General features: G+C 46.4%; 1 protein-coding gene across 3 annotated transcripts in view; it reads right to left on the bottom strand.

Moving 5' to 3' along the window:
• Positions 1 to 9,926: 9,926 nt before the first annotated feature.
• Positions 9,927 to 25,514, bottom strand: part of ADRA1A (adrenoceptor alpha 1A) — a 108,823-nt gene continuing 93,235 nt past the window's right edge. The window contains exons 2-3 of one of the 3 annotated variants that reach the window (XM_030312340.2): positions 16,288 to 16,673; positions 9,927 to 12,225 (exon numbers count right to left, since the gene is read on the bottom strand). In XM_030312340.2, coding sequence (XP_030168200.1) covers positions 12,106 to 12,225; positions 16,288 to 16,673 — 506 coding nt within the window. In that variant the 3' untranslated portion in view covers positions 9,927 to 12,105. Of the gene's footprint in view, positions 12,226 to 13,965; positions 16,674 to 25,514 lie in introns of those variants that run through there. The other 2 variants (XM_030312337.1, XM_032592829.1) reach the window with 2 other exon arrangements.

The following is a 25,514-nucleotide window of genomic DNA, read 5'->3' as shown; positions in this document are numbered from 1 at the left end:
TTTTCACTACTACCTTCCCCTGCCTCTACACCAGATGATGTGGTTCTATTTTGGCTCTTACCTGTGCCGTGAATGCCGCCAACCAGTGTATTTTATGGACCACCTACGCTCTTGAGCTGGTCAAAACCTGACTCTCCTTCTCTGAGATATCCACTCTACTTTTCAGCCAACATGTTAACAACACATTACGATCGAAGAACTAAGGCATTGTGCATCTAAAGACAGAGGTTTAAGATATTTTATTAGGGAACATACATCAATATTCAACAACACTTAAATATTATGGCATCCATATTTAGAAGGGCAATATAAATGCTTATGACTTGAACAGTCACTTTATTAAACAAATGAAATAAATTCCTTTTAAACAGTGGGCTGTATGATTCATAAAGTATATTTTTTCAATAATTTATTCATCTGCCTAGTCATATGTACATTTGTTTTCTTCAAAAAAAAAAAAAAGAACCAATGTGATTGTTCACCACATCGTACCATAAAACAAATGAACCTGTAAAAATGGCATGTAAAAAATTCAGAAACACCTAAACAGCACATTCCAAAGATACTGAATCCATTTAAAAGGAATTAGATGCTTCAGAAGCAATCACAGTCAGCTTGGGTGTCATATATATGCATTAGTACGGAATGCAGCAGCAAGTTCAAGTATAACAATTCACACGCATGAACATATTTATCTGACTTAGGAGAGAATTCTCGCTTTTAGAGCAAAGAACACATATCAAACTCTCAGCGAGGTTCAGATGAATTTTGTTTGTTACATGGAGGGAAAGGTGGTGATATCAACTCAATCAACCAAGTACTGAAACCTGGAGAAGGTGGCATGGTCCACGAACACCGCATAGTTGGCAAATATCCCTATAGGGGCCTTATTCACCGCAACAACTGTAAGGGTTACAGGAAAAGCGTAGCAGCGAAAATCAGCCATTCAGCCCACATTTGCTTCTCTGGCAAAGTGGAAATGCCATGTTTGTATTTTTAACACATCTAATGAGTAGACAAGCAGAAAAGCTGCTGTAAGCCAGGAAATGTCACGGGGTTCATGTTTGAACGGCATCAGCTTTATTTACTAAAATACAGTTTTGAGTTCACAGACAAAATGAACTTCCAGAATGATTTTCTTTAGCCCCAGCAAGTCAAGTCCTTCCCAGTCGTTAATTGATTGTAGAAATGCAGTTCCAAGGTCTTCATTTTTGTTTCAGTTTCTCCCACCACCTCTGCTGCATTTGATGTGCAAAATCTCCCAGGTACCCTTAGCTACTATGGCAGCGTCCTGATACAGCATAAGATACGACCCTTCAATGATGGATGTTGTGAAAGCCAGCCTCGTGGGTCTGTAGTGATCCATTTATTTTCTGCATTGTGTGTGTGTGTGGGGGGGGGTGGTGGTGGTGGTGGTGGTAGGGAAAACTCTTTATTTTAATATTGTACAACATTTCCTTGTTAAAAACAATTCTTCAATTAAAAAAAAAACACTGAATTGCATCATGTAAGACTTGTTTGCAAAGACTTCCAAAGCATTTGGTTATTCTTAATGATTAACCATTTCAGGTTCAACAAATGTTTATTTGCACAATGAGAAAGAAATAGACTTTTTTTTTTTCTGTTTAGCCATCCCACTGTAATGCTGTGTTAAGTCTTGAAAACAAAGAGAATCAGACAATTGAGAAACCAAGGCTTTTCGATATTCAGCCAGGCCAAACATAGGAGCTCTAACAGGAAAGCCGCTGGTTCATTATTTACTGGCTCTTCCTTGGTTCATCCTTGGTTTAAACAGAGTAAGAAGAAAACCAGGCATGGTTTTCCTGCACGGAACCTGGGGAATGGGGTTTGCAGAGCCAACTGGCCACCATGAAATGTGAGGCTGATTTCCATGTGCCCCAACAGACTGGAGGGGGAGGCAACCCCAGCACATACCTGAGGTTCACCAGACCCTGGGCCTTTGCACGGGCTCATTCCTTACTTGCTAGGAACGACTCCCTCTGTTTCCCACTCCATTTTGTCCTCCAAGATCCAAATGAGAGGTCCACCCTTTTTAAAAAGCCTGACTCCGAGGGTGGCTTTAGTGCCTTACACTAAACTCTCCTGGCCTTGCGTGAGTTCTTGCGTCACAGAGTTTACCACGTTCTACTACAATTGTTGACTTTCCTGTCCTCTCCGTAGACCACAGGCACCCTGAGAGGGAGGATCATGTGTCCACCCTTGTTTCCTCCACTGTCTGGAGCTGAGCCTGGAGCCCTCATGGAATATTACAGAATGGACATAGAAGGGAAAGAACTGCTGTATGCAATGACAGCTTCCCTTGGAAAAAGGTGATCTGGTTTTGCAGCATGGCCTCCTGTGCTTTTACAGACATGCTAGAATTCGAGGGACACAAAGGGAGCTTAAGAATGCAACAGAGGAAGTTGTACTATGCTGACTCTCAAAACACTGCACTATTTCTCCCCCAAACCTGCTTTTCTCTCTTATTTTTACGTCCACAGCCTCTCCTTCAGTCACTATTGTCCCAGTAATGACAAGAGTAATATGTTAGACTTTTGTCTTAGTCAGGTGAATGTTCAACAAAGAAGTAAATCCATGTGGCAGGTAAGACTTACAGATTTCTGAGGTGGATTCAAAAGACAGTGGGTAGCAGGAAGCGGGGGGTGGGCTGGCACCCCCTTCATTTGACCATGAGGACAGCACTCACGGCCATGAAGCTGGCTTCATGTGATGGATGTATGCCTCCTCAAAAAAAAAAAAAAAAAAAAAAAAAAAAAGGCACACTGACCTTTAATGACTTACATTAATACTTTCAATATACTAAGCATCATGCGTAAACATGACCAAAACTGTAGAGGGTAAGAATTCTTACTACGAACCCAATGTATCCATTTTCGAAAGTCAACACGACCAAAATTCTGTAGAGTAAGAATTCTTACTACGAACCCAACGTATCCATTTTCGAAAGTCAACACGACCAAAATTCTGTAGAGTAAGAATTCTTACTACAAACCCAATGTATCCATTTTCACAAGTTCAAACTTTGGTAGAGCTGGTTCTTTGTAAACTGAGGCCCACATTTATTTCCCTGTTGGCCAACCCAGTCCCATTCTGCTCCCTATGAGACGATGTTCTCAGTTTTCCTTCCCCTAGCACTGAAAGAATGAAAAAACTCTTCTTTGTAATTTGGGCCAGCACCAACCCGTTCACCCTTGCCATAGCCCGGCTTCTCAAAACCCAGAAGACCGAAATAGCCATAGACTGTGTTTACACAAAGCAGAGTGTGCCAAGAACTTCATCCCCGAAAGTGACTTTTCCCCCTCCGTTTAAAGCAGGTTTGAGATTCCGAGTCACAAGAGACCATTTGGCCCGGAGATGGCAGCAGGTCCCTGTCAAACACAGCTTCTCAAGATGGCTGCCTGCCCGACACAGACTGAGCCACGATGGGCGGAGCTTGCGGTATGGATTTTCCTGTGGAGCCGCCTTCCCGGAAGGGTCCCAGAGATCGTTTAAGGGGGTCCACAGAAGTGCCAAGGCGCTCACTGGCAACTTGAAATTAGAGCTGAGATTGACTTGGTGTTCACGTGATGTGGGTTTCAAGTCTGGCTGAAATCAAAACTGCCTTGGGGGGCATGCCTGGGAATTTGCTATTTTGTCTTGCATAAACTTCAGATAGTCACCCAGGCCTGCTGGTGCCCTATTTCTTTAGATGGTTTTAATCCCAAACTGTGCTTCAAATGTTCTACTGTTTTCCAGGCGTCAACATTACTTCTCTTTCTTATAACATCGTTTATGTAATTACACACACACACCTTTTAATAAGGACTGCATGCTATGTAGTGTCTTTCAGACCACGGTAACACAATGGCTCCTATTGCCAAGTAAGCAGTTAATTTGAGAAAGATTGCAATCACCATCACTAGGGACTCTCATTCTAGGCTGTCTATAATCTGAGAACTTGGTGAAAAGCTGTAAACTAGTACAGTGGGTCTGATTTTTTAAAAATTAAAACAAAATGCTCTGGTAGGGAAATTTCCAACCCCAAGAAAATAGCATAGTTGTGGTAGATGGTGGGGGGGGGGGGGAGGCGGGGTGTACATAACTGAAACTTGGGATTAGGTGCCCGCATTCTAAATTTAGGAATGATAGCACCAGGCAATGGTACAACACCTCTTGCGACTTTCGAATGAAAGCGCTATTAGTGCCTTGAACTAGTGAAGACTCACGTCTGGACACAGATCAGTCTGAACCGAGGTAGAAAGCAAAGGAAAGTGAGAGATTTACCCCATTGTTTCTTGCATGGGGAGTTCTCGGTGCTTTAAGACACCTTAAAGGTGATGTAACTTATAATAATGTTCTATTTATATAGTGTTTGGGAGAGGAAATGAAGACAGGGAAAGGGTGCCAGCGTTTGTTGGGTGCCCGCGATGATTTCATACGGTTTATCAGCCCATGAGACATTTTCACGTGTGCTAGTTCGTTTGCCTGCCCCATGTCCCAGGTGAGAAAACGCAGTCAAGGGAGGTCAAATGACTTGTCCGGGATCACTTAAGTGGGTACAGAGATGGGGGCCTGAAATTAAGCCCCGGCCTTGTGGCTCCCAGGCCACGGCTCTTCTCGGTTCTCTTGTGAAAACACTTCTTTTGTAAAGTGACTGAAAAATCTTACATTTCACCATATCTGAATGCGCGATGGACTTGGCACAGAGTAGATGCTCTAAGTGTAATTTCTCCTACTTACTCTCCGCATACTTTATCACAGTGCCCCGTGTGGAGCACGCTCATTTCGTTGTCTGCAATATTGGGTTAAGTAGGTGCGGTATTACTGGAAAGTGGGCTGCCTGGGACTTGTTATGCCCCAGAGACAAAAGGAGCTATTTTCTTCCCTCCACATCTGATGAAGAAAGCATGTGTCGTGGTTCAGGCTGTAAAAGCCGAGGCAAGAATTGCTGTTGCAGAATGTCAGTGACCACGGGTTGCAGTTGCGGTATCGGCATCGGACACGATGTTCACAATAGTAAAGGCCGAGGGTAGGGGGAGCTGCTGGAGGTGGGGACAAAAGCAAACGTGGGACCCCCCCTTTTTAATCCAGTTAGTCTCTAGCCAACGTTTGCCTCTCTTAAGAAAGTACGGAGACAACTAACAATGAGCTGTTATTCGAACATTTGGAATACTTGCTTGTTTTGTTCTTACAAATAGTTCATCATCTTACTTGAATAGCCTTCTCGTCAGGTTGCATTTGGGCAGCCTTATTTTTGATTAAAGCTACCTATTCGTCGACGCTCCCTGTTTCTCTGCTCTTTGCAAGGACTGTCACCTCTGCTAGGGCACAGGGGCTGGGTGGGGGAGGTGCTGTGGACTGCAAAGCATTCGTGCTCAGCTTTTGATTAATGAGCCAAGGGCCTCCCAACCACTGAGACTTCAATTAGCCAAGCTGCAAAGCTGAAACCTTTTCATTATGAAGATAAGGCTGAGTTTAGCAAAAGGAATGAGGACCAGACTGGGGAAGAAAGACAAGTTTCTTGTTGTCGTCTTTTCTGTTGTGGTTGTGTTTTAGTAGAAAAATCAATAAGCCATTGCTACACTCAATCAATATATCCCAATGTTTTGGGATGGTTTGGCCTTAAACACACTTAATACTTTGGTAGGCCCTGGCTTTTCATGTGATTTTTTTTCCTCCTGTAATTTCTAGATTGGATTGAAGCTGTTCTGAAGCACAAACTCTTAGCCAACAAGGCTGCTCCATTGTGATAGATACTGTGGGGCCAGAAACCCTTCCAGTAAGAGATGTGCCCCAGGGAGGGGGCAGGGGGATGGGAAACCCAAGTTCCTTGCCCAGAAAGCACAACAGTAGATGCTATGCAGTTAGAGCAGCCCCAGTCCTTCCAAGTGAGGATAAATGCTCTTGGCTTCCCAGCAGGAACCAGGCAGAAGAGAAGACATCACTCCGTGGCTGTCAGAGAAGCACCTTGCGGGCGAACAATTCGTCTACAATAAAAGGCTTAGGTGGGTGGATAAAACAGAAATGGGACTGAATTTCCCAACAGAAGCAAGGTGACCAGGCCGAGATAGTCTGAAACCACACAGGGTGGGCAGCATTCCCCGAGAGGCAGGAGCAGCAATGACTGTATACTGTATCCCTGAGGGCCAGGGACAGGAATAGTGGGAGGTGGTCTTCAGAAGGTCAGAATTAAGATACCTTTTAGCAGGGAATGACCATCTACATCCACACATCCAGCCAAGTCAGTGTAGCTTCCTTTCCTCTACTCTTTCTAGGCTGGGAGACAGTGGAGGAAAAGCTACCCAAAGGCTCATTGGCGTTCATTTTTCAAGCGGCTCCTGGTGCAGAGCAGACGTTGAAACATAGCATGAACTCACCCATCGCTGGGATTGGGACCCAGTGGTGATCTTTCCCTCAGTCTGCTCCTCAGTGACCCATTTCCTGGGACTGGGCTCTGCTGTTGGTTGTTCACCCCATTTATCTCTGTCTCACTTTGCTCTCAGGGTCTAGGTTCTGTCCCCTTCCTTGGTGGTGGTCTGCTTTCCTGCATGCAGATGCCTCCCAGGGGATCCTATGCCTGCCCGACTCAAGATGGCAGCTAACCTGTACTTCCTCACTGCTGTGCTCGGCACCCCTGATTGGAATCTCACTGTAACTTTTCAGAAGCCCAGTAACTATTACCTGAGCTGTCCTGGTGCGTCATCTGGCATTTCCAAGGCCCTGGACTTGATCTTCCAGCCCCTTCCTGTAACCAGCGCTTGGCTCTGGTCCCATGTCCCTCTTCATCCCCTGTCTGCTTGCTTGCTCAGGAGGGGCCCTGCTCCTTAGATAGGATCCCCTAGGGGCTGTGCACTGCTCTGGGCATCCAAAGACACATGACAGCTCCTGCTCTCCAGGAGGTTTCATCTAAAGACAAAACCTGTAGAGGCACAGTGTAAAGTACATTTTAAAGTGAAAAAAATATATAGATAGATTTTTAAAAAAGCAACAGAAGGATGAAAAAATAAAGTGCACAATTGGTTGTCAGGCCCAATCTAGAGAGAATTTGGAGAGGATGGTCAGGAAGGGCTGAATTTGAACTTTTGATTTGAAGAAAAAAATCTGGATAAGTTTTCATGGGCAGAAAGGACAGAGTGGGGAGGAAAGTGTTAGGAGCTAAATTCCCCTACTCTCCCCTCCCCCCCCCCCATTTCGTCTGTTGAAGCCCTAATCCCCAAGACTTCAGAATATAGCTGTGTTTGGACAAAGGATCTTTAAAGAGGCAGTTTAGGTTAAATGAGGTCATTGGGGTGGGCTCTGATCCAATATGACTGTGTCCTGAGAAAAAGGGGAGATTAGGACACAGACACACAGAGGGAAGGTGATATGTAGATGCTGGGGGAAGGCGGCCATCTGCAAGCCAAGGAAGGAGGCTACAGAAGAAAGAAGCCTGCAGAACCTTGACCTCAGACATCCAGCCTCCAGAACTGTGAGAGAATCAATGTCTGGTGTTGAAGCCCCTCTGTCAGTGGTACTTTGCTATGGCAGCCCCAGCAGACTACTACAGGGGGATTACAAATGCACGGAGCCGCATCAGCAGAAGCAGGAGCACACTGGGTAGGAGAGCACCCTCTGCGTAAAGAAGAATGTTTCCTGGCCCAAAGTTATGATGAAAGAATAGAAGGAATCCATGGGTAAGTTCTAGGAGCGGAGGGGCTGGTGGGGACCGGGTCAGGGGTGGGAGCACCACATGAGAAGGAGCACCTTTCCCCCAGTTGAGTTTTGTTGAGTTTTGCCTAGGGTGTACCTTCTGAGGGAACAATCATTGCTTAATGCTGACATGAAACCAAGTTTACTTTGGGATTGATTATGGTCTCGAAGGCCCTAAGGGCTAAGAGGAGAAGTGAAAAGTAAAGGCACACAGAGGCAAGAGACAAACAATTCAGAAGAGAAAGAGAAGGTGACATTGTAGGGCTCGGTAAAGACTTTTGAAACGTCAGAGTGAGAGGTGGCACTGATAAAAGAGATGCTTACCTGTGGATAGGGAGAGAAATAACCCAGAAACCACTCCTGAGCCCCAGCACTTTGTGTTTGCATCCTTCATTTGGAACTAATAGTACAAGAACAGAAAGACCGCAATGGGGCACATGTTCAAGTCCTGGGGGAGGGACCTGAAGTGTACCTCACTCTGTGGACCCATCTTCTGCCTGGGGCTCCCTGGAGGCTCCGGGGATCCGAGCTTGCAGTGTCAGGCTTGACTAGGGGAGGGGACGGGAGAAGTGAGGGAAACCCCCCCTTGTCACCCAGAAGAACTCTGCACGGAGCACTGTATCCCAGGGGAATAGGCACCTTCTGGGACAAGGGTGCCTACCCCAGCATTCATTGCTCATAAGTTTAAAAAATAGTAGAGGGTGGAATGATGTAGAGAGAGAGGCAGGGATGTGGAAGGGAGACTGGAAAGGAGAGAGGGAAAGGACCAAGATGGAAGGGGACGGAGAGGGAAGAGAAGTGGCCACGTAGTGTGGCCCAAGCCTTCCTTGCTGTGCCCAACGTAGGCACTGGTGTTAGCACTGATATTTTTGGTATTGCTACATTATTATATATATTACTGATATAATTATTTATATCTCCAGGTCCTTCCTTACTAGTTCTGCACCCACTCCCATTCCATGCCTTACCCCCTGGCCCTGCTGCAGAGTCTCATCTCTCAACACTGTGGACGTTATCCTAGGCCACCAGAATTGCACACCTTGTGTCCAACTGACAACATATTCTTCCCCTTCACTGCCCAGCAGGACCAGAGAGGGGACGGGGAAGGAAGTCCCTCCGATAGCATGCTAACTTCGAGAAACATGGCTTTGTCATCACAGGGGAGGGTTAAGTGTTTCCCCACAGCAATGCCATTTTGAGTTTAGTTAGGTCATGTCAGACGTAACCAAAAATGAAAAACAGGGAAAGAAGAAGGAAAAGGATGAGCAAGAGAGGGAGAAGTCCTGCTAGAAGCTAGTATTTGTCTTTGGAAGATATCCTTTCCCTCCTGCACCTCTTTCTGTACCCTCCTTCTTGGGGATCCCCAGGGTGGACCCTCGAATTTCCTGGTGCAGGGTGCTATGATCTGAAGGCCTTCCCAAGAGCCAAGTGAGGCCCCCAAAGCCTCTAGGGAGCCCCACTTCAGCAGGCTTCAGTGCTCCTGACGGGATTTCACACTGGTCACGGTCAAATGGCACTCACTGATTGTTGCGGAGTCCGATGGATTGTGCTGGGAGATTTTGCCAGTGGTGTGAGAAGCTGAAAGACCCCCGCCCCTGCCCCAACCTCCCTGTAGACTCCCGGAGCTTCTGCAGCCTGCTTGTTCTACAGAACCCGAAAGTGGGAAGGGGTGGTTGGTGCCTCCCTCTTGTCCTCGTGCCCGGATAGCAAATTGCAGTGATGAACTCAAATATGTCTTTTGGGTGAGTGGGTTACATGGAGCAAGCCGCCCCCCCCAACCCCCCCGCCACGTATGAACTTGGCACTCTCCAACAAATCATGAAGGTTGGAAATACTACTGTAGTCAATCGGAGATGTATCAATGGCATATTTTTTTAAAAAGATGCTTGTAAGCTAGACACTAAAATCCACTGCTTGACATTATTATTAGTATTCCTATACCATAAGCTAGAGATGCCATAGATCAAGGACGGCAAAGTAGAGCCCATGGGCTGTATCTGGCCCACGGCCTGTTTTTTATGCAATGACCTATGAACTAAGGATGGATTCTATGTTCTTAGAGGATCGTCCAAAAAAAAAAAAAAAAAAAAAAAAGCAAAAAACAAAAAAAAAAAAAAAAAAAAAAAATGTGTGACAGAGACCATATGGCCCACAATGCCTCCAATATTTACTATCTAGCCATTTACAGGAAAAGTTTGCCGGCCCCATGTATACATTAAATAGATTTTTTATTTTTTAGTTGGTTTGGGAACACCCCTCCCCTCCCCCATCTATAACAATGCTTCTTGGCAACACGCATTCTTGACTTTGCAACAGATGAACTTGGAACACACCCAGCTGGGGACTGTCTGTGCCTCTTAAGTATTTTTTTGTGCCAAATGCAGTGCCCGGTGCAGGGGAGGAAGAGGGTAGTTTGCCGACAATGACAAAACGGTACTGTTAACAACCACCCTCAGGCTCACCTGAGCCTTCCGGAAAGTCCCTTTTCCATCTTTGCATTCCTGAGGTCCTTAGGTTGTTAATCACTGCTGGCTTTGCCTTACAGTGTCACCCTATTGAGGAAGCCAAGAGCCCCCTGCCCTGCTTACTTCCTTGGCTCTGGTCCTGCCTATCTAGGGAGACAGAACAGAATCACATTTGCTTGTCCTTTCGCCAATAAGGAAAACAGAGACAAATGTGCACTGAACCCCTAGGACAATCTTGCACTGGCCAGCCGCTGGCAAGGATGTAATAGCAGAGAAGGTGACAATGGAACTGAAAATGTGGATCAGAGACAAATGAGTGACATATGAAATTCACGGTCCCAAGAAACACAGTGGACCTTGGGGATACTGAGGGCATCACGAAAAGAGGAGTCAGAGGTTGGATATGGGGCTATTCAAAGCATCCTTAAATCTCTATGCCCCCTTGTTTCTCCATGTGTTCAGTAAAGATAACACACCCTTCCTTCTCTCTGTCCTTCACAGGAATGACCCGAGATAGGCGAAATTACCTGGACAAGGACAAAGCGTTACATAAACGGAAGGAAATACTAAGCTCACACTGGGACTTTCTGTTTTAGCTTCTTTTCTGTTGCATCCGAATGCACCTACTGTACCTGGGCTTTTTAACAGGTCAGTGCCTTCATTATTTTTTTCCTACAAACACAGTATGGATTTGCTCTTAGATTTCTTCTTATCTGATCAAGTCTCTACTTCTCATAGTTTAACACTAAGCATTTCTAGCTTATGAGGTGGCTACGTTGACTATGATATCAAGGGACAGTGATGTAATTAATGACTGAGCGACACGGAAAGGAAAGATAATCATTTTGTTTTGGGAAACAGAGAAGCAACCAGCTTCAGGGCAGTTCCTTGCTTATCAGTTGTAGCAAATATTACTAAACCATGCATCCCGCTTTGAGCGATGCCCGGGGTAGGTCTTCCCTTCCTTCTCAACACTGCCCCCTGCCCACCGCCATAGCTTTCCTTTTAGGCGGGAGACTCAGGAATCCATATTGCAGCAGCAAAGAAGAAATGACATTTTCCTGCACAGGGCAGATGGGTTCCACCCTCAGCCCCCATGACATCTGGGTCTCGGGAGGCATGAGGGAAGCAAGGCAGATGGGGGCAACGGCAAGGGGCTGGGTGTCCTCTGCCGAAATCCCAATTTGCTTTTTGCCAGCCCAGCCCCCAAAGTCATCTCCACTCATTCATCTTGCGGGGACTTTGGAGGGCCAGGAGGCCACTGTTGTCATTGCCTTTTGAAGACGGTGGACCCCACAGCAGCCTGGGCTCAGCCCTGCTCCCCAGCACAGCACGTAGACAAGGAGCAGGTGCCAACAGTGTGTTCCAATCGGGCTGGACCGGAGCTGTGTGCAGGCAGTTTCATGGTTAAAAGTCCTAGTAGTATAAAAAGAAATCAGATCAACGGTGAGCACACCTCTGATGCCTTCCTACTGGCCACCACTGCCTTCTTTTGGGTCACCCTAGTTTTGCTGGCGGAGTTACCTTCCATGTGCTTGGGCTCCCTTCTCCCTTTTGCTGACGAGCAGAGCTCTTTCCTTAATTAAGTCAACAAGCACTCATACGCAGAGGCAGCATCTCTTTTGGCAAGGGGACCTGTGCAGAACCAACCCCAGAAGCAAATGAGAATGTTTGTCAGGCCGTGATCAAGTAGCTGCGATTAATGAGCGAATGATTACCTGCCCCGGCAGATAGTTCCGAAAATGTTCTCGTTCCCAGGCCGGGACCACGAGACCTACTGGGTCAGAAGGTCTGTGTGACAGTTCACTTTGAGGGGGTGAGGCAATCCGAGATACTCAGGGCATAAAGCTTTCATTTGCAAAAGGAAATCCAAGAACAGGTGAATGCCAGCTAATCCATAGCCACGGATGCCACCTGATTCTTCATTTTCAAGGGTTGCCTATGTGTCTGGCTACCTGGGGATCAGCATTTTGAGCCATTTCCCTATAGGGACTGATATGAAATCCACATGCTTGATATGCTCTCTGGGCTCCGTGTAATTCCTGGAGACATAGCTATAATTCCTTCTCTTCTCTCTCTTCGACTCAAACAAAACAAAACAAAACAAAACAAAAAACACAACCCAAAATGATGTTGGAATACAGGTGAGAGTAATGTTGTATCTGTTTTTGGTCTGTTTTGAAAAGAGATCTACTTCCTGAAGGTGTGCCAATTAACTGTGGCTGGTAGTCAAGAACATCAACTTACTACACAATGTGTTTCATACCCACAACCGTGTTTTGCCATTCTGGGCCAATGAAGCCTTTTCTGCATTCTCTTATATGCCCTTCTTCTCCCAGTTTGATATAATTTGTCTTTCTTTCCAGGCCTGAATAACTTACCGTGTCATTATCCCCTAAAAATTGTTGCAGTCTGAAAGGTAGAATTGTACACACGAGATCCTCTAATTATGATCTGTTTGGGGGATTTGGCTGGGGTGGAGTTTGGCAACACATTTACTGAGGTTAAATGGAAGGCAAATCCCAAAGAGACAAGACATTAAAACATTTGGGTGTAGTTTCGTATCCTCAGCATATCCAATCTAAACTGGGGAGCATTCGCCCCTACTAATTAGGGGGCAGAGGCACTGGGAGAAACAGGTAAGACTTTAGCGTCATAGGCAGCTCCAGGACTGAATCATGGTTCCTCACTGGCCTACAGCAAATCTTTAATCACTCTTAACGCTCAGATTTTTATCTCTAAAATAGAAACGTGAAATTGATATGAGATTTAGAGCTAATGGGGTACAAGACGCCCTGCCAATGCCCGGCGCACCAAAGAACCTAACAAAAAAGCCTTAAGAATATATTTATTTACCCAAACATCGCTGTCCACCATGGATGGATGATCCCAGGTAGGTAGTGAGAGTTCAAAGCCTCAATATTTTGGGAAGCGTTAGCATACACAAAATGATGACAGCAGAGTGGTCTTGGATGAGACACAAGTGAGGCAAGAGGAAGAAAACTGTGACAAGCAAAGTGCTCTCCTGAAATCCTTGCAGTAACTTGGGGAAATGTCTGAGTACAGACATCCAAGGTCTTTCTTAAGGCACGCAATTTGAACTGCAGAAGCAACTCAAATTTTGCCCATCCCATTACGTCAAGTTGATTCTTTGTGATGTTCAGAGAGTCTCAAAGCAACTGCTTTTTATAACACATTTGAGAAAACATTTTGACCACTGTTACTCTGGGTAAAGTCTTCAAACTACAAATAGAAGCAGTAAACATGTGAGTATAAATATGACAATCATTTGTTTAACTGTGACAATTTTGGAGAGTTTTTGGCATGCTCAAAGGTACAGAGATTTTTGTGGATGAGTAAAAAATAACTCAAGTATTGTTTATCCCACTTTGACTAAGTCTTGGGTGACATTATCGATTTCTTGTAAAATTGGCATGTTTATACTTAATATCATGTTATGGGAAAGGAAATAAATGTTAAAGTTTGCCTCCCTGGAGGGAGTGTGGTTGGTGAAGAGTGTAGCAGATAATTTATTTATGGATAGTTTCACATGAATACAATTGTCATGGCTTTTATCTGATGACCGAAAGATTTTCTAGCTGCTTGTTCTGACTAGAAATGGCATTAATGCTGGCTTTCTGGTGATCCTTAGCTTTCTAAAATCCAACATTTAGGGGCACCTGGGTGACTCAGTCAGTTAAGCATTCAACTCTTGATGTGGGCTCAGGTCACGATCTCACGGTCATGAGATCGAACCCTGTGGGGGCTGTGCAGAGCCTGCTTGGGATTCTCTCTCTCCTGTCTCTCTGCTCCTCCCCATCCCCTCCCTCCCCAAATAAAATCTAAAATTTAAATTTGTCTGGAAATGTGTTTAAGAGAGCCATATTTTACGGAAACAAAACATTTACCATTCTTTTCCCGGGGATGCTGTTCCTGTAAAAGGGAGCCTGGGAAAAGTGGTTTTTAAAATTCAGATCCTAGACGAAACTCTCGTCAACAATGAAACTTATCTTTCCTATCAAGGCAGAAGAGAAGTTTTGTATGTTCAAGTCCTTTCTTGATGCTTACATCCATAATAGGACACCCACATCTGGTAGAGCTGTTATGGGACATGCAGACAAGCCCAGAGTCTAAAAATCCAGCCAATATCTAATGCCAGAATCAAAGTTATAAGCACAAGGCATACATAGTGTGTGTGTCTGGTCAGCAAGAGGACATTCTCCAGAAAGGGTTGAAAAGGCAAATTATTTTATGTCCCGGCACAACCAGCCACAAACTCAAATCCACATGCAAACATCCCCCCCCACCCCGCCCCATGGCAGTGCGCAAAGGTATTAGCCTTCAAGGCGCACTTGAAGAAATTATCATTGTGCTGCGAGGGAAGAAGAAAAGATCACAAGCTCCTACCTTTGCTGTGAAAGTTAAACAAGGGCTGCAATCTGCTTGGGAATTCTTAAGAGGAAATTACTCAAATGGGGGGAAGAGGCCACAGAAATGGTCGACCAGTAGTTTTTAGACCAGTGATTCTAGTCCAGAATTATTCTAAAAACGTAAGTCTTATTTTAAATTCTTACTGTGGCACGTGAAAAATATTTTAATTTTTGCATATCGTAATTATCTTCATCTTTAGTAACATTCAGAGTCATGAAGGTTTACCAAAATTTGGAACACATAAAGCAAGTTCCCCACATCCCTGTAGAAAGTGGGGATAGATGAAGTGAACAGGTTCCTGGATCTTTTACCAGAAGCAAAGGGCCTCTGTCAAAAACTATTTGCAAATTCCTCCTTTAGATGATTTTCTGGTGACCAGTCAGTCTCCTCTCAAGCTAAGCGTGTGTATCTTTCAAAGTTCGGGAAGGGTATCCCTGGATCATAAGGCTCATTCCACCAGGCTGCATGTGCATTCAGGACCTTGAACCTCATTCATTATGCGGTAGCGAAGCAGCTGAGAAAAAACGGAAGTCAGGATGTGCCTTTCAAAGTACTGCAAGCTCTGAATTTTCATAACGGAGTTCTGGAAAAAGTAAGCCATTTGCCAAGAAAAGCCTTTCCAAGCCACATCAAAAAGGCTGTGCAGTAAGTATGCAGCCTCTTAGCATGAAATCAGCACCCACTCCACCCCAACCTCTTGATCTTTAAGTAGGTTTCACAAGAAGCCTTCCTCGATTTGATCTTGGCATTGGCTACTGGAATTTTTTCTGTAGCAGTAAGTTGAAAAAACGGGCCCTCACCTCTACTGTCTCCTATCAGGAAAAGCCACCTTTTTTTCCCCCAACTATCTAGACCCGAGCATAGAGGATGTGCCTCCATTAATTCCGAGGCAAAATGAGTGCCCCCTCCCCCTCATCTTTAGGGAATCAGGGGGCAGCATCCAGTCAAACTGCTGCAAAAGGTAAACCTCACTGCCACGTTCCACCCAAGTTAAGCAACTGGATGGATCAGAAATGGTGGAGTTTAAAACGCGCTCTCGAAAGAATGTGCCTGGATGTTGGCCTCCATCTTAAGGCTCTTCCTCTCCAGGCCCTCTCCTTGTAAATATCCAACGTGGCTGTCAGTAAGTTTAGCCTGAGAATAAAATCCCCCTCACTCCATCAAGAAATAGCTCCAAACTTAGAGTGTGTGCTCAAAATATTCGTGATGAAATCATAACCTTATATTTATAGTCTTTTGGATTGTGTATGACATTCTGTTTCCCATGGTGGTTTTCGTTGCAAGGGCCAGACGTGGAAAGCGGCCTCAGAGGATGACCGCGAGAGCATTAGCCTCAAGGAAATGCTGTTTATCGTCATTTAGAGCTGGATGGTCGTGTGACATCCCCCTTCTTCCCTGAGCCTTACCCACTGCCCAAGGTCTCCTCCCCCACCCCGTTCCCACATGGTCCCTGGTCTGATGGTCCCGTCTTGTCATCCAGGAAGAGTGAACTGGCCTTCTGAGTAGGAAGTGGGGTGGGTGCCTAAGATCATCCCCCGCCCCCTGCCTTCCTTCTGACCTTTCCTGTCCTCTAGACTTCCTCCCCATTTTCACTGAGGGAGATGGTGTGGATCTTAATGGTTGGAACTTGGTGGTTCTCTCCATGGCTGGGGGTCGAGGGCCCCATACAGCAGCACACCTGCAAAAAGCTTTTACTTCTCACCCGGGCTGTGGTGCAGGCTGATTGGTCTTTGGACACTGTAATCCTGGCAGATTCACGGGGCATCGAAGAGAAAAATTTCCACTCACAGACCCCATCCGTCTTGGAGATCTTATAGAAGGTCTCTCCCGATCCCACTGGAATGCGCACCAGGTCCTTGTGTTGGCCCTCCAGGGCATGGCTGGGTGGGTGCAGGGTATAGCTCAGGGCGTGTTTGGAAGATTGCTTTCTGCGGAGACACTGGATTCTCAAGACATTCTGAAAGGCCTTTTTAAACTCTTGACTGGAGCATGGGTATATAATAGGGTTGATGCAGCTGTTTAGGTATCCGAGCCAAAACGCTATTTTAAAAACTGTTTCTGAGGGCTTGAAATCAGGGAAGAAAGACCCTAGAAGAAAACACACAGATTCATACACATTATTTGCAAGCCAACAGACCAACTGGCTAGGGAAACAAGCAAATAAAAGCACACACATACTTTCGTATCTCTAAAATGTTTCAAATGATTCCAAATGCACTTGGGTTTCTCATTTGACCGGCTAGCCCCTCTGAATGTAGCCCTTTCGTAGTATCCTCGGAGAGGAGACCCTTCTCACCTGGTTCACGTGTGCAATACGTATTAAGGGAACCGACCCATCGGGTGGGTATGCACCAGTTCTCCATGATGAAACATCACGTGATGGTGGCGACGCAACTTTAAATAACAAGACGACGAAATTTAGGCTGAGTCGGCACATGCAAGTTGTTTTGACTGAATTTAAAAACAAGTTGGAATCCATTAAAATAATCCATATCGAAATGGGGATACCTAAATATGCCCTTTGTTCCTCGAAGGGGTGTTATATAGACACAGCCTAAATAATTGCGAATCTCTTCTCTCCTGAGCAGGGGAGTTGTATGTTTTTTTTTTTTTTTTCAACGTTTTTTTTTTTTTTTTTTTTTTTTTTGGGACAGAGAGAGACAGAGCATGAACGGGGGAGGGGCAGAGAGAGAGGGAGACACAGAATCGGAAACAGGCTCCAGGCTCTGAGCCATCAGCCCAGAGCCCGACGCGGGGCTCGAACTCACGGACCGCGAGATCGTGACCTGGCTGAAGTCGGACGCTTAACCGACTGCGCCACCCTGGCGCCCCGGGAGTTGTATGTTTTAATGAGAATCCAGCATGCACAAAATACTGGCTTTGCCAACTTTTGGCCAGTGGTTTTCTACCACGCTGAAATGATGCCGATTATTTTTGATGCTGCCTTTTGAGGCCTCCCTGCTCGACATGCTGTAATGGCTGCCAAATGCTTGTCAGCCACTTGACCTTCAGGGTCTTCCAAAGTACTCCACGTAAGCTAGCTTTCTGCCATTAATATATTTACTCTAACCGCATGCACTGCTTTCCTGCAACTGTTGCCCATTTTTTGTCCTCTTAAGTTGGGACCCGATGTCTCAAATGCTCCTTCCCATCCTCTTTACCTGTTCAAGTCTTATCCATTAATTTACACGGGAGGAACCAAGTTGCAGACCTCTTTACATCTTATACAGTAATGGTCACGTAGCTCTTGGTAGCACAGTGACAAAGCCATGGAGACTTAACGCAAGAACAGTCTTAGGGGTTATCTTGTTTAATTTGTCAATTTTCAAATTTAAAAAATAATGATCGAAGAGGTTGTTGCAAGCTTCATGGATAATCACTAACGTAGGGATGGGTAAAGGACTCACGGTATTCTTCATTCTCTGCACAACCTTTTTTTTCTTTTGCTTCAGCCTAAGATCTTGATTTCCTGTCTCTTTTTCTCTCTGCTTGACAGACCCATCAGAGTCATGACAGACTACTGGATGCACTGAAAATCCACTCTGGCAAACGTTGTCTTGAAATTTAGCAGCGGATCTCACAACTACAAGCAAAAAGTGAACTTAAATATTGCAGAACCGAAGAAGACAAAATGGGACGGTGGTTATGGGAGCATTTATTACCTCTAAAACTTTAGGACCTATGTTCCCTTATGGGATCTCAAAATATACTGGAATAACACGTCTCTTGGGAAAGAAGATGGTGTATGGGGAGTGAAGTGTACAGTTGGGGGAAGCTAAATTGGAGAGATGTGTTTTCAAGCTTCATTTGAGGGGTGGAGAAAGTGGCCATTGCCAACATAACTGGTGGTTTTGTGTGAATACGGTCAGTTCTAGAAAAAAAAATCATCTTAACATTATGATGCCTATAGATTGTCCACTATTTCTTTCTAACAGTGCCAGTGACATGATTAAGTGAACACTCTTCACAAAGACATGTCTTGGCCTGGGCTTAATGAGGATGTACGAACAGGGCACACCTTGTCTGGGGATCTCACCATTCTGTAAATCAGGTAGGCAGGGGAGTGTATTTCTCTTATTTGAAAAACGTCAATAACAAAGAAAAAAATATATGAATTGTGAATGTGAATGCTAATAAAGGGATTTGGGAACCCTGGAATTTCCCACAATCCCTTCAAGGTCACTATGCTCACAGAGCCCAGTTTTGCATTCATAAATCTCAATAAATCTCTTCTGTCCCTTGAACCTCCTTGAACTCCAGGCCTGGTGGACCCAGAGCTGAGCGCTTGGGCTTTCTCTATACTGGCCTTCCTGCTGTGTCCACAATTTAAGAGGTAAATACTGGTCTCCCCTTTTATGTGCTCAAAACACCATCTCCTCCCTGCAGCTAGGGTATAGGGTGAGACAGGGAGGTGGTTAAAATGCATTTACACCAAGATTGGAATGTCAGATGGTCTCCAGCTTTAATGTTCTGGACATATTGTCTTGGGTAATTTAAGTAAGTCTCTAGACGTTGGCTTTTCAGACTGATTGGGAGATTTTTCTGGACAAGAGGCCTTTCCATAAATGACCCCTTTTAATTTATTCCATTAAGTGTGTGACAGCACCTGGATGTATCTAAACCTAGTCTATCTGCCCATTCCCAATCTGACAATCCTACAGGAGCAGGTCGTGGGATCCACTTCTCCTGCTGGCGATGTTCATCCTCCCTTGGGGGTGATTCTCTTTCAGCAGCTGCTGGCGGAAATTAGGAGAGGTACTCACAACTGCACTTCCTTCAGGAACTTTCCAAAAAGGTGAGAAAAGCCAGCATGGGGTGTTTCCCTCCTTATTCACATCCTTCAATCTCTTTTTGCCGTTCATTTTTCCTCCCCTAGGAAGGGCAGATTGTGCTGGGATCCGGCTTGGAAAACAGTTGCTGCTGCCTGGTCCCGAGTGGGGTCCCTTCATCCAGCCATCCTTCTCTGTCCAAACCTTCCCACTCAGGCACTGTCTTCTTGGCAATCCCCACTATTTCTATCCCCAGCTTCCATTTCTTCTCAGATCCCTTTCTTCTTGATGATGACGATGCTTTTTAGGATGGGAAGGCTCCTGGATCGTGCTACCCCCTGCTTTCCACCCACCATGGCGTGGGGCACCAGGGCCGAACCCACCGGTTGGGGGACTGACATCTCTGATCTGGGCGCCTCTGACCTGGGTACCTCTGACTAGACCATAAGCCCCATCTGAACCTGTGCTGTATCAGGATTGCTCGCTCGGGGAGCTCTAGAACCCAGCACAGTGCTTGCATCTCGAAGGCCTCCTCCCAGTTACTACTGATTGAATGGCCGACCCCTGTCCTCTCCATGATTCTGCTTCTGGACGTGGCCTGGCTTTCTTCTCTGCTTGACAGCTGTAGCCCTGTATTTCTCTTCTTGCTGGTGCTTTCCTTCTTCTGCTGCTCTTTTTTCTTTCCCTTTTTCTGCCCAGCTTCTGTTCAACCCTCTGGTTTTCTCTGTAATAGGGTTTCACTATCGTTTTCTCCTTGCTGCATCATCTGGTATCTAACACTGTAGTTTTTCTCATCGGGCTTCCTAGGAAGAGCCAGAGTTTTGAGTTACCCACGTGAGCATAGGGGCTTCTATGTCTCTTGTCTCCATTGGTTTCTTGTGTTCCTCAGCACTCCCTGTTCAGACTCCGCTTCGAAGGGAGCAAACTGCTTCCAGCTTACTTCTCTGAACTCCTCCCCCTTCAGGTCAGGTCATCCCTTGCTTGTGCACCCGCCTGGGTAAAGTCTTGAGCTTTGGAAAAGCCTCGAGTCCCTAGGGACTCTTTCACCATTCCACTGAGTTCCCTTCCACCATTTGGTCCTGCTACAGAATTTCTGACTCCTTTCTTTTGGGGACTATCCAAACATCTTGGTCAACTGAAACTTGATCAGATGAGTTCATCCCCAAGCACCATTAACATCTGCACCCTTGAAGTGAGTATTCAGAATCCTCACCTCCACTGTCAAGGCCTCTGGATTTCAAGGGGAAATTGAAGCTGATGATTTCAAATGACACCATTTATGACTCGTCACTCAGTGTCCTCTCCATTGGGAACACGTGACCTTTCATTTCTGATCCAGGCTTCATCTGTAGGCTTATGATAGGGGACACTGGGAGCCATGGACATTAAGTCTTGGCCACTTCTAGTCACATTTTAGGTGTTTTCTCTCAATGCCCCCAACACAAGAGAAAACCAGTTTTTCTGCCAGTGTTGGTCTCCTTAATGAGTTTTCTGCCAGCGCAGCTCACTCTAAAAGGCGGTGAGGATACAAATGGAGTTCTCAAATTCCAACCCAGCACTGGTAATTAGAAGCTTCCTCTGCAGTTCAACTCTCTCAGAATCAGGGTGACTTGGTATGGAAGCAGAAAGCTATGAGTCAGTCTTCTCAGTTCTTACCTCCCAGCTTCCATGCTTCATTTCACCCACCTGAAAACTTGACATTTACCTTAATGACAACTTTGGGAGACTCTGGGTTATGATAAGCCCTAATTAGCTGGAGTCACGGAATGCCAGAATGCAGAGACTGGCAGAAACATAGAGCCTAGCCACCACTGCCTTCCTTCCTTAACAGATGAAGACGGTAAGGCCGAGGAGAGGAATGGTTCCCACAAAATCACCTGGCTCATTTGTGGTCCCACCAGGCGCAGACCCAGATTCTGCTCTGCTTCACCCATTTCTGCTCCTGGCGTTGTGTGCCATTTAGCAACCCCACCATGGCACGGACGTGTTAATGGCCATTAGGTCCAGCTGTTGTCATAGGATGACGACAGGTCTTTCAGAGATAATGAGACGCAAAGGGGAGGAGAGCAGCACCATCAATAATGACAGCATTTAAAAACCCGTAAAGTACTGTTCAGACACTGGAAAAAAGCACAGTGGGCGATGATCTTGGAACGGCCCATCTGCAGGGTATCACATTCTGAAACTTGGGGTTTAGATGACTCCAATTAAAAAAACTGTGGACTCCAAAAGAAGCAGCTAATGTTATGTGACCATGGGAGAAAATGACCCTCATTGTTTCTCCCCGTCCAACCAGTGGTCTCTCTGTGAGTGTGGTACCAGTCTAATGTGACTGGTATGCATCCAATGAACAGAGGAGAGATCCGAGCTGTCCTACGAAGAGGCGGCCAGCTCCCCAGACCAGGAAGTCCCGGTCCAAGCAACATTCAGGCCAGGTCGGTTGGCATCTTCTTACCAAGAAGCAAACTCTGCCCCGTTGAACAAAATCCCAGCGAAAAGCTATAGGAATCAGAGGGTAAGCACAGGCCCAAGTTTCTTATCATCCCAGAATCTACCAGATGTCTCTGGGTTGGGCTCCCAGCTTGGCTGTCACAGTGACATGCCTGAGCCCTCCTGAGGTTCATCCAGGGACCACCTTTGAGCAGTCCTCAGCCAGACAGGCGTCTTTAGGTTATCCACCTAGAATGACGGTCAGAATATCTAACAATGCTGGCCAGATGAACCATGAGCTGGAACCCCAGGCTCTCAACTTAAGATTCATGGATAGGACTCCCATGAAGTGAAATACAAGTCTGTGTATGTACAGAGACTCATCTTCCTGAGAAAAGAGGATTCAGCTTCCATTGGCTTCTCATTGTGGTCTCGGGGACACAAAAGTTGGCTAAGCCTGGCTCCCAGCTACTGAGAACCAGCTGTACCGCTGGCCGGTGTACCTCACTGAGCCCGTTCATCCTGATGACAACATTAAGCTTACAAATGGGGCAAGACGATGTTAGTTCAACACCTCTTTAGAAGGACCTGCTCTTTTCCATTTAACTGAGCTCTGGGCTTGCGCGTGTTAGGGAAATGATAGGGTTGCTCCTCTCAGAGAGTTAATATGTTGAGTCTTTTCTGAACTTTCTGGGAGGAAGCTGGGATAGCAGTCAAGCAGAGGAAGGCTGGAAGTGTGGCAGGGTGCAGTGAGTAGGGGAAAGATGCACACAGCACGGAACAGAAGAAACCTGGGGCGCTACGGGGACTGCCCAGTGCAGAGGGCAGTGCTGGCCCTTTTCCCTTTCCCCAGGGACTGGGGTACATTAGTCTCCGGTTTCTGTTGTCAAGAACCACTGTTTCTTCCAGCCCAGGCGAGAAAAGAGGTCACCTGGGGAGGCATTCTCTCATACCTCACAGTTCTGCAAGTGGGAGACACGTTTTTTAAAAAGTTAATTTATTTATTTTGAGAGAGAAAGCGTGAGGGGGGAGGGGCAGAGAGAGAGGGATTCTTTAGATCTGATGCTCAGGGCAGGCCTGATGGAGGTGAAATTTAAGTTTTGTTCTAAAGGATGAGAAACAGCTGAGTGTTCTAGGCAGAGGGAAGAGTTGATGCAAAGGCCCTGAGGCAGAAAAGCACCCCGCATGTTCCAAGCATGGGGAGAAGGTCAGTGAATCCCAAGGAGAGGGAATCCCAAACAGGCTCCACAAGGTCAGCACAGAGCCCGATGCGGGGCTCGATTCCATGAACTGGGAGATCATGGCCTGAGCCAAAAATGAGAGTCGGACGCTTAACCAACTGAGCCACCACCCAGGCACCCCAATCGGGAGACACTCTTTATGAGACCCTTCTGGCTGGCCAAGTGTGGCTCTGCAGAATTAGGGATTTTACTCTGGAAGAGTCCAGGCTGCTCAAGTCAAAGCTCTACAAAAGGCTTCTCTCACCAGTTGGCAAAGCCCCAACCAGCATGTTTCCTTTCAGAAAAGGGGACTGGGTCTTCCAGATCACCTGTGTTTGGCCCCAACCCCCCGCGATAACTCGGGGGAGAAGAACTCGTGTCCAGCTGTGTCAGACCCTAAAGAGCACCTCGTGCGGTGTGTTTCCTTTTGAAATGAATCCATAATTCAAACGCTTCCAAAAGCCAGCGAGATTTTTACTTTTCCTCCTTTACTTCACAAAGCACAACTTGACTTGGGAAAATGCTAGCGATTACGTCGTCTTGTTCTTTTACCGGTGGTTTCCTTAAAAGTGCTCTCCTTTCACGAACCAGTTTATTTCCCAAACGTTACCACGTTCGTTAGGGTCACCCTTGTTTCGGGTCTCCCGTCTGAAACGTCATCTCTCCACACAAGCTTCGTCCCACCACCCGGTCTGAAGAAGAGTAGTCCTCGGCCTGGCGTGGTTGCTTTCTTCCGTGGCGCGTGTCGTGGTTTGTACGTTCTCAAACTTTCTTTTTTTTTTTCTCGTGATGAGGACTCTTCAGATTTACTCTTAGCACCTTTCAAGTCTGCAATACAGTGTTAGGAACTGTGGTCACATGCCGTACATCACAGCCTCTGACTTACTTGTGCTACAACTGGAAGCGTGGACGTTTTGACCCCGTTCCACGTAAGTTTTCTTTGATCGTCTTACCCTCCGGAGCGTGCAAGAGGCCCGGGCTGTTGTGCTTTACTGGCGTGCTACTCCAGGGTCTGGCTCGGTGTCCGAAAGGAGGATGCGTACTTGACTCCTCCTCCTCCTCCTCCTCCTCCTCTCTGCCTCTTACATTGCAACCGGTCCCCAAGCCTCACTGACGTCTGCCTTTGAAACACCTTTAAGACTTGCCTTTTCCCTCCACACCCGTCCCAGCACCCCTGCATTATGGAGGCAGAGCATGGAGCGTCTCTTCGCTTCCAGCCTTGACCGCCGTTAAGCCAACAGCGCCCGGTCATCACCCTGCAGCCTCGTCGGGACCAGGGACCAAGAAGGCGCGGATCGTTGTTTAAAGCTGGGTGAGCCACTCTCCCTTCCCGAGCCCTAGTTTCCACGTCTGTAAAATGAAAGGTTTGCACCAGGCCATCGTTGCCACCCCTTGCCCCCTATAAAAGCATTCAACGTCGAGGAAAACTGAAGTGGTCAAAAGTGAGATGGCATCTGTCTTTCTCTGCCTGACTTATTTCATTTAGCATAATACCCTCCAGTTCCATCCATCTTGCTGCAAATGGCCAGTCACTTGGTCAAGCGAGATGATTAAGGAACCCTGTGAGGGATCGCCGGAAGGGAAGACGGCAGACCGGAAGGGAGGGAACCCAAGGTTTGGGGCTAGGTTTTGCGGAGGACATCCTAATGTCCTTCCTGGAGATTTGTGTCTCAGCTGGAGGGGAAGAAGGGCTGAGAGGAGACATCCAAGGGCTGTGGTCATGAGATACACCCACGAGGGACACATGCAACGTGGAGGCCCACCGATAGTGAGTCACACGGAGCAAGAATGGCATTTGCTCTTTGGCACGGAGCACAGCATGGTCAGCCTGCTGGAAGCTCCAGGGCCCCCATGCCCCTCGGTAATACGGGGGCTGCTGAGTGGCTATGATGCTGGTCGCCTGGTCATCTCCAAGGGGATGGGACAGAAAGAGAAGCGACGGCTGGAAGCCACGAGGAAAAATTTTCACAAATAACAAAAAGGAAGGGAGGAGTTCCAAAAGGCTCAGTAATACAGTTAAGGGAACCTCATAATGGTGAGATCTGTCAGGATGCGTGCTGTGAATCATCTTTGGGCTGATCGCAAGATCAAATACAAGCTCATCACCTGTCACTCAAGGCCCTTCATCATTTGGTTTTCACCAGCCTTGCACAACCTCCTCACCCATTATTCATTCATGTAACAAATGATGCACTTAGCATCCTCAATCAGGCAGCCTTTTGTAGATACTGGAGCTAGAATGGTCAGGAAAATGCATAAGGTTCCTGTTCTTGGAGGTTACATCCTGTGAGTACTTCCAATAGATGCTCGTGAAATTGAATTGCGAATTTCCAACACCAAGGCTTTCTATTGGCCATGGCAGACTGTTCACCGTAATTTGGTTAATCTATCCATGTGATGATGGCTCTCCCCTTCATTCTCCTGCTTCTCTCTCAGGACTGTCCCTCTCCCCTACCTCCATCTATCTGGAATCCATTCGGATGATCTAACTTCAAAGCTGTGTTCAAACT

The sequence above is a fragment of the Lynx canadensis genome, chromosome B1, assembly GCF_007474595.2.
Source record: "Lynx canadensis isolate LIC74 chromosome B1, mLynCan4.pri.v2, whole genome shotgun sequence".
NCBI lineage: Eukaryota > Metazoa > Chordata > Mammalia > Carnivora > Felidae > Lynx > Lynx canadensis.
Note: the sequence above shows the minus strand (reverse complement) of the source record. Positions and strands in the feature narration are given on the sequence as shown.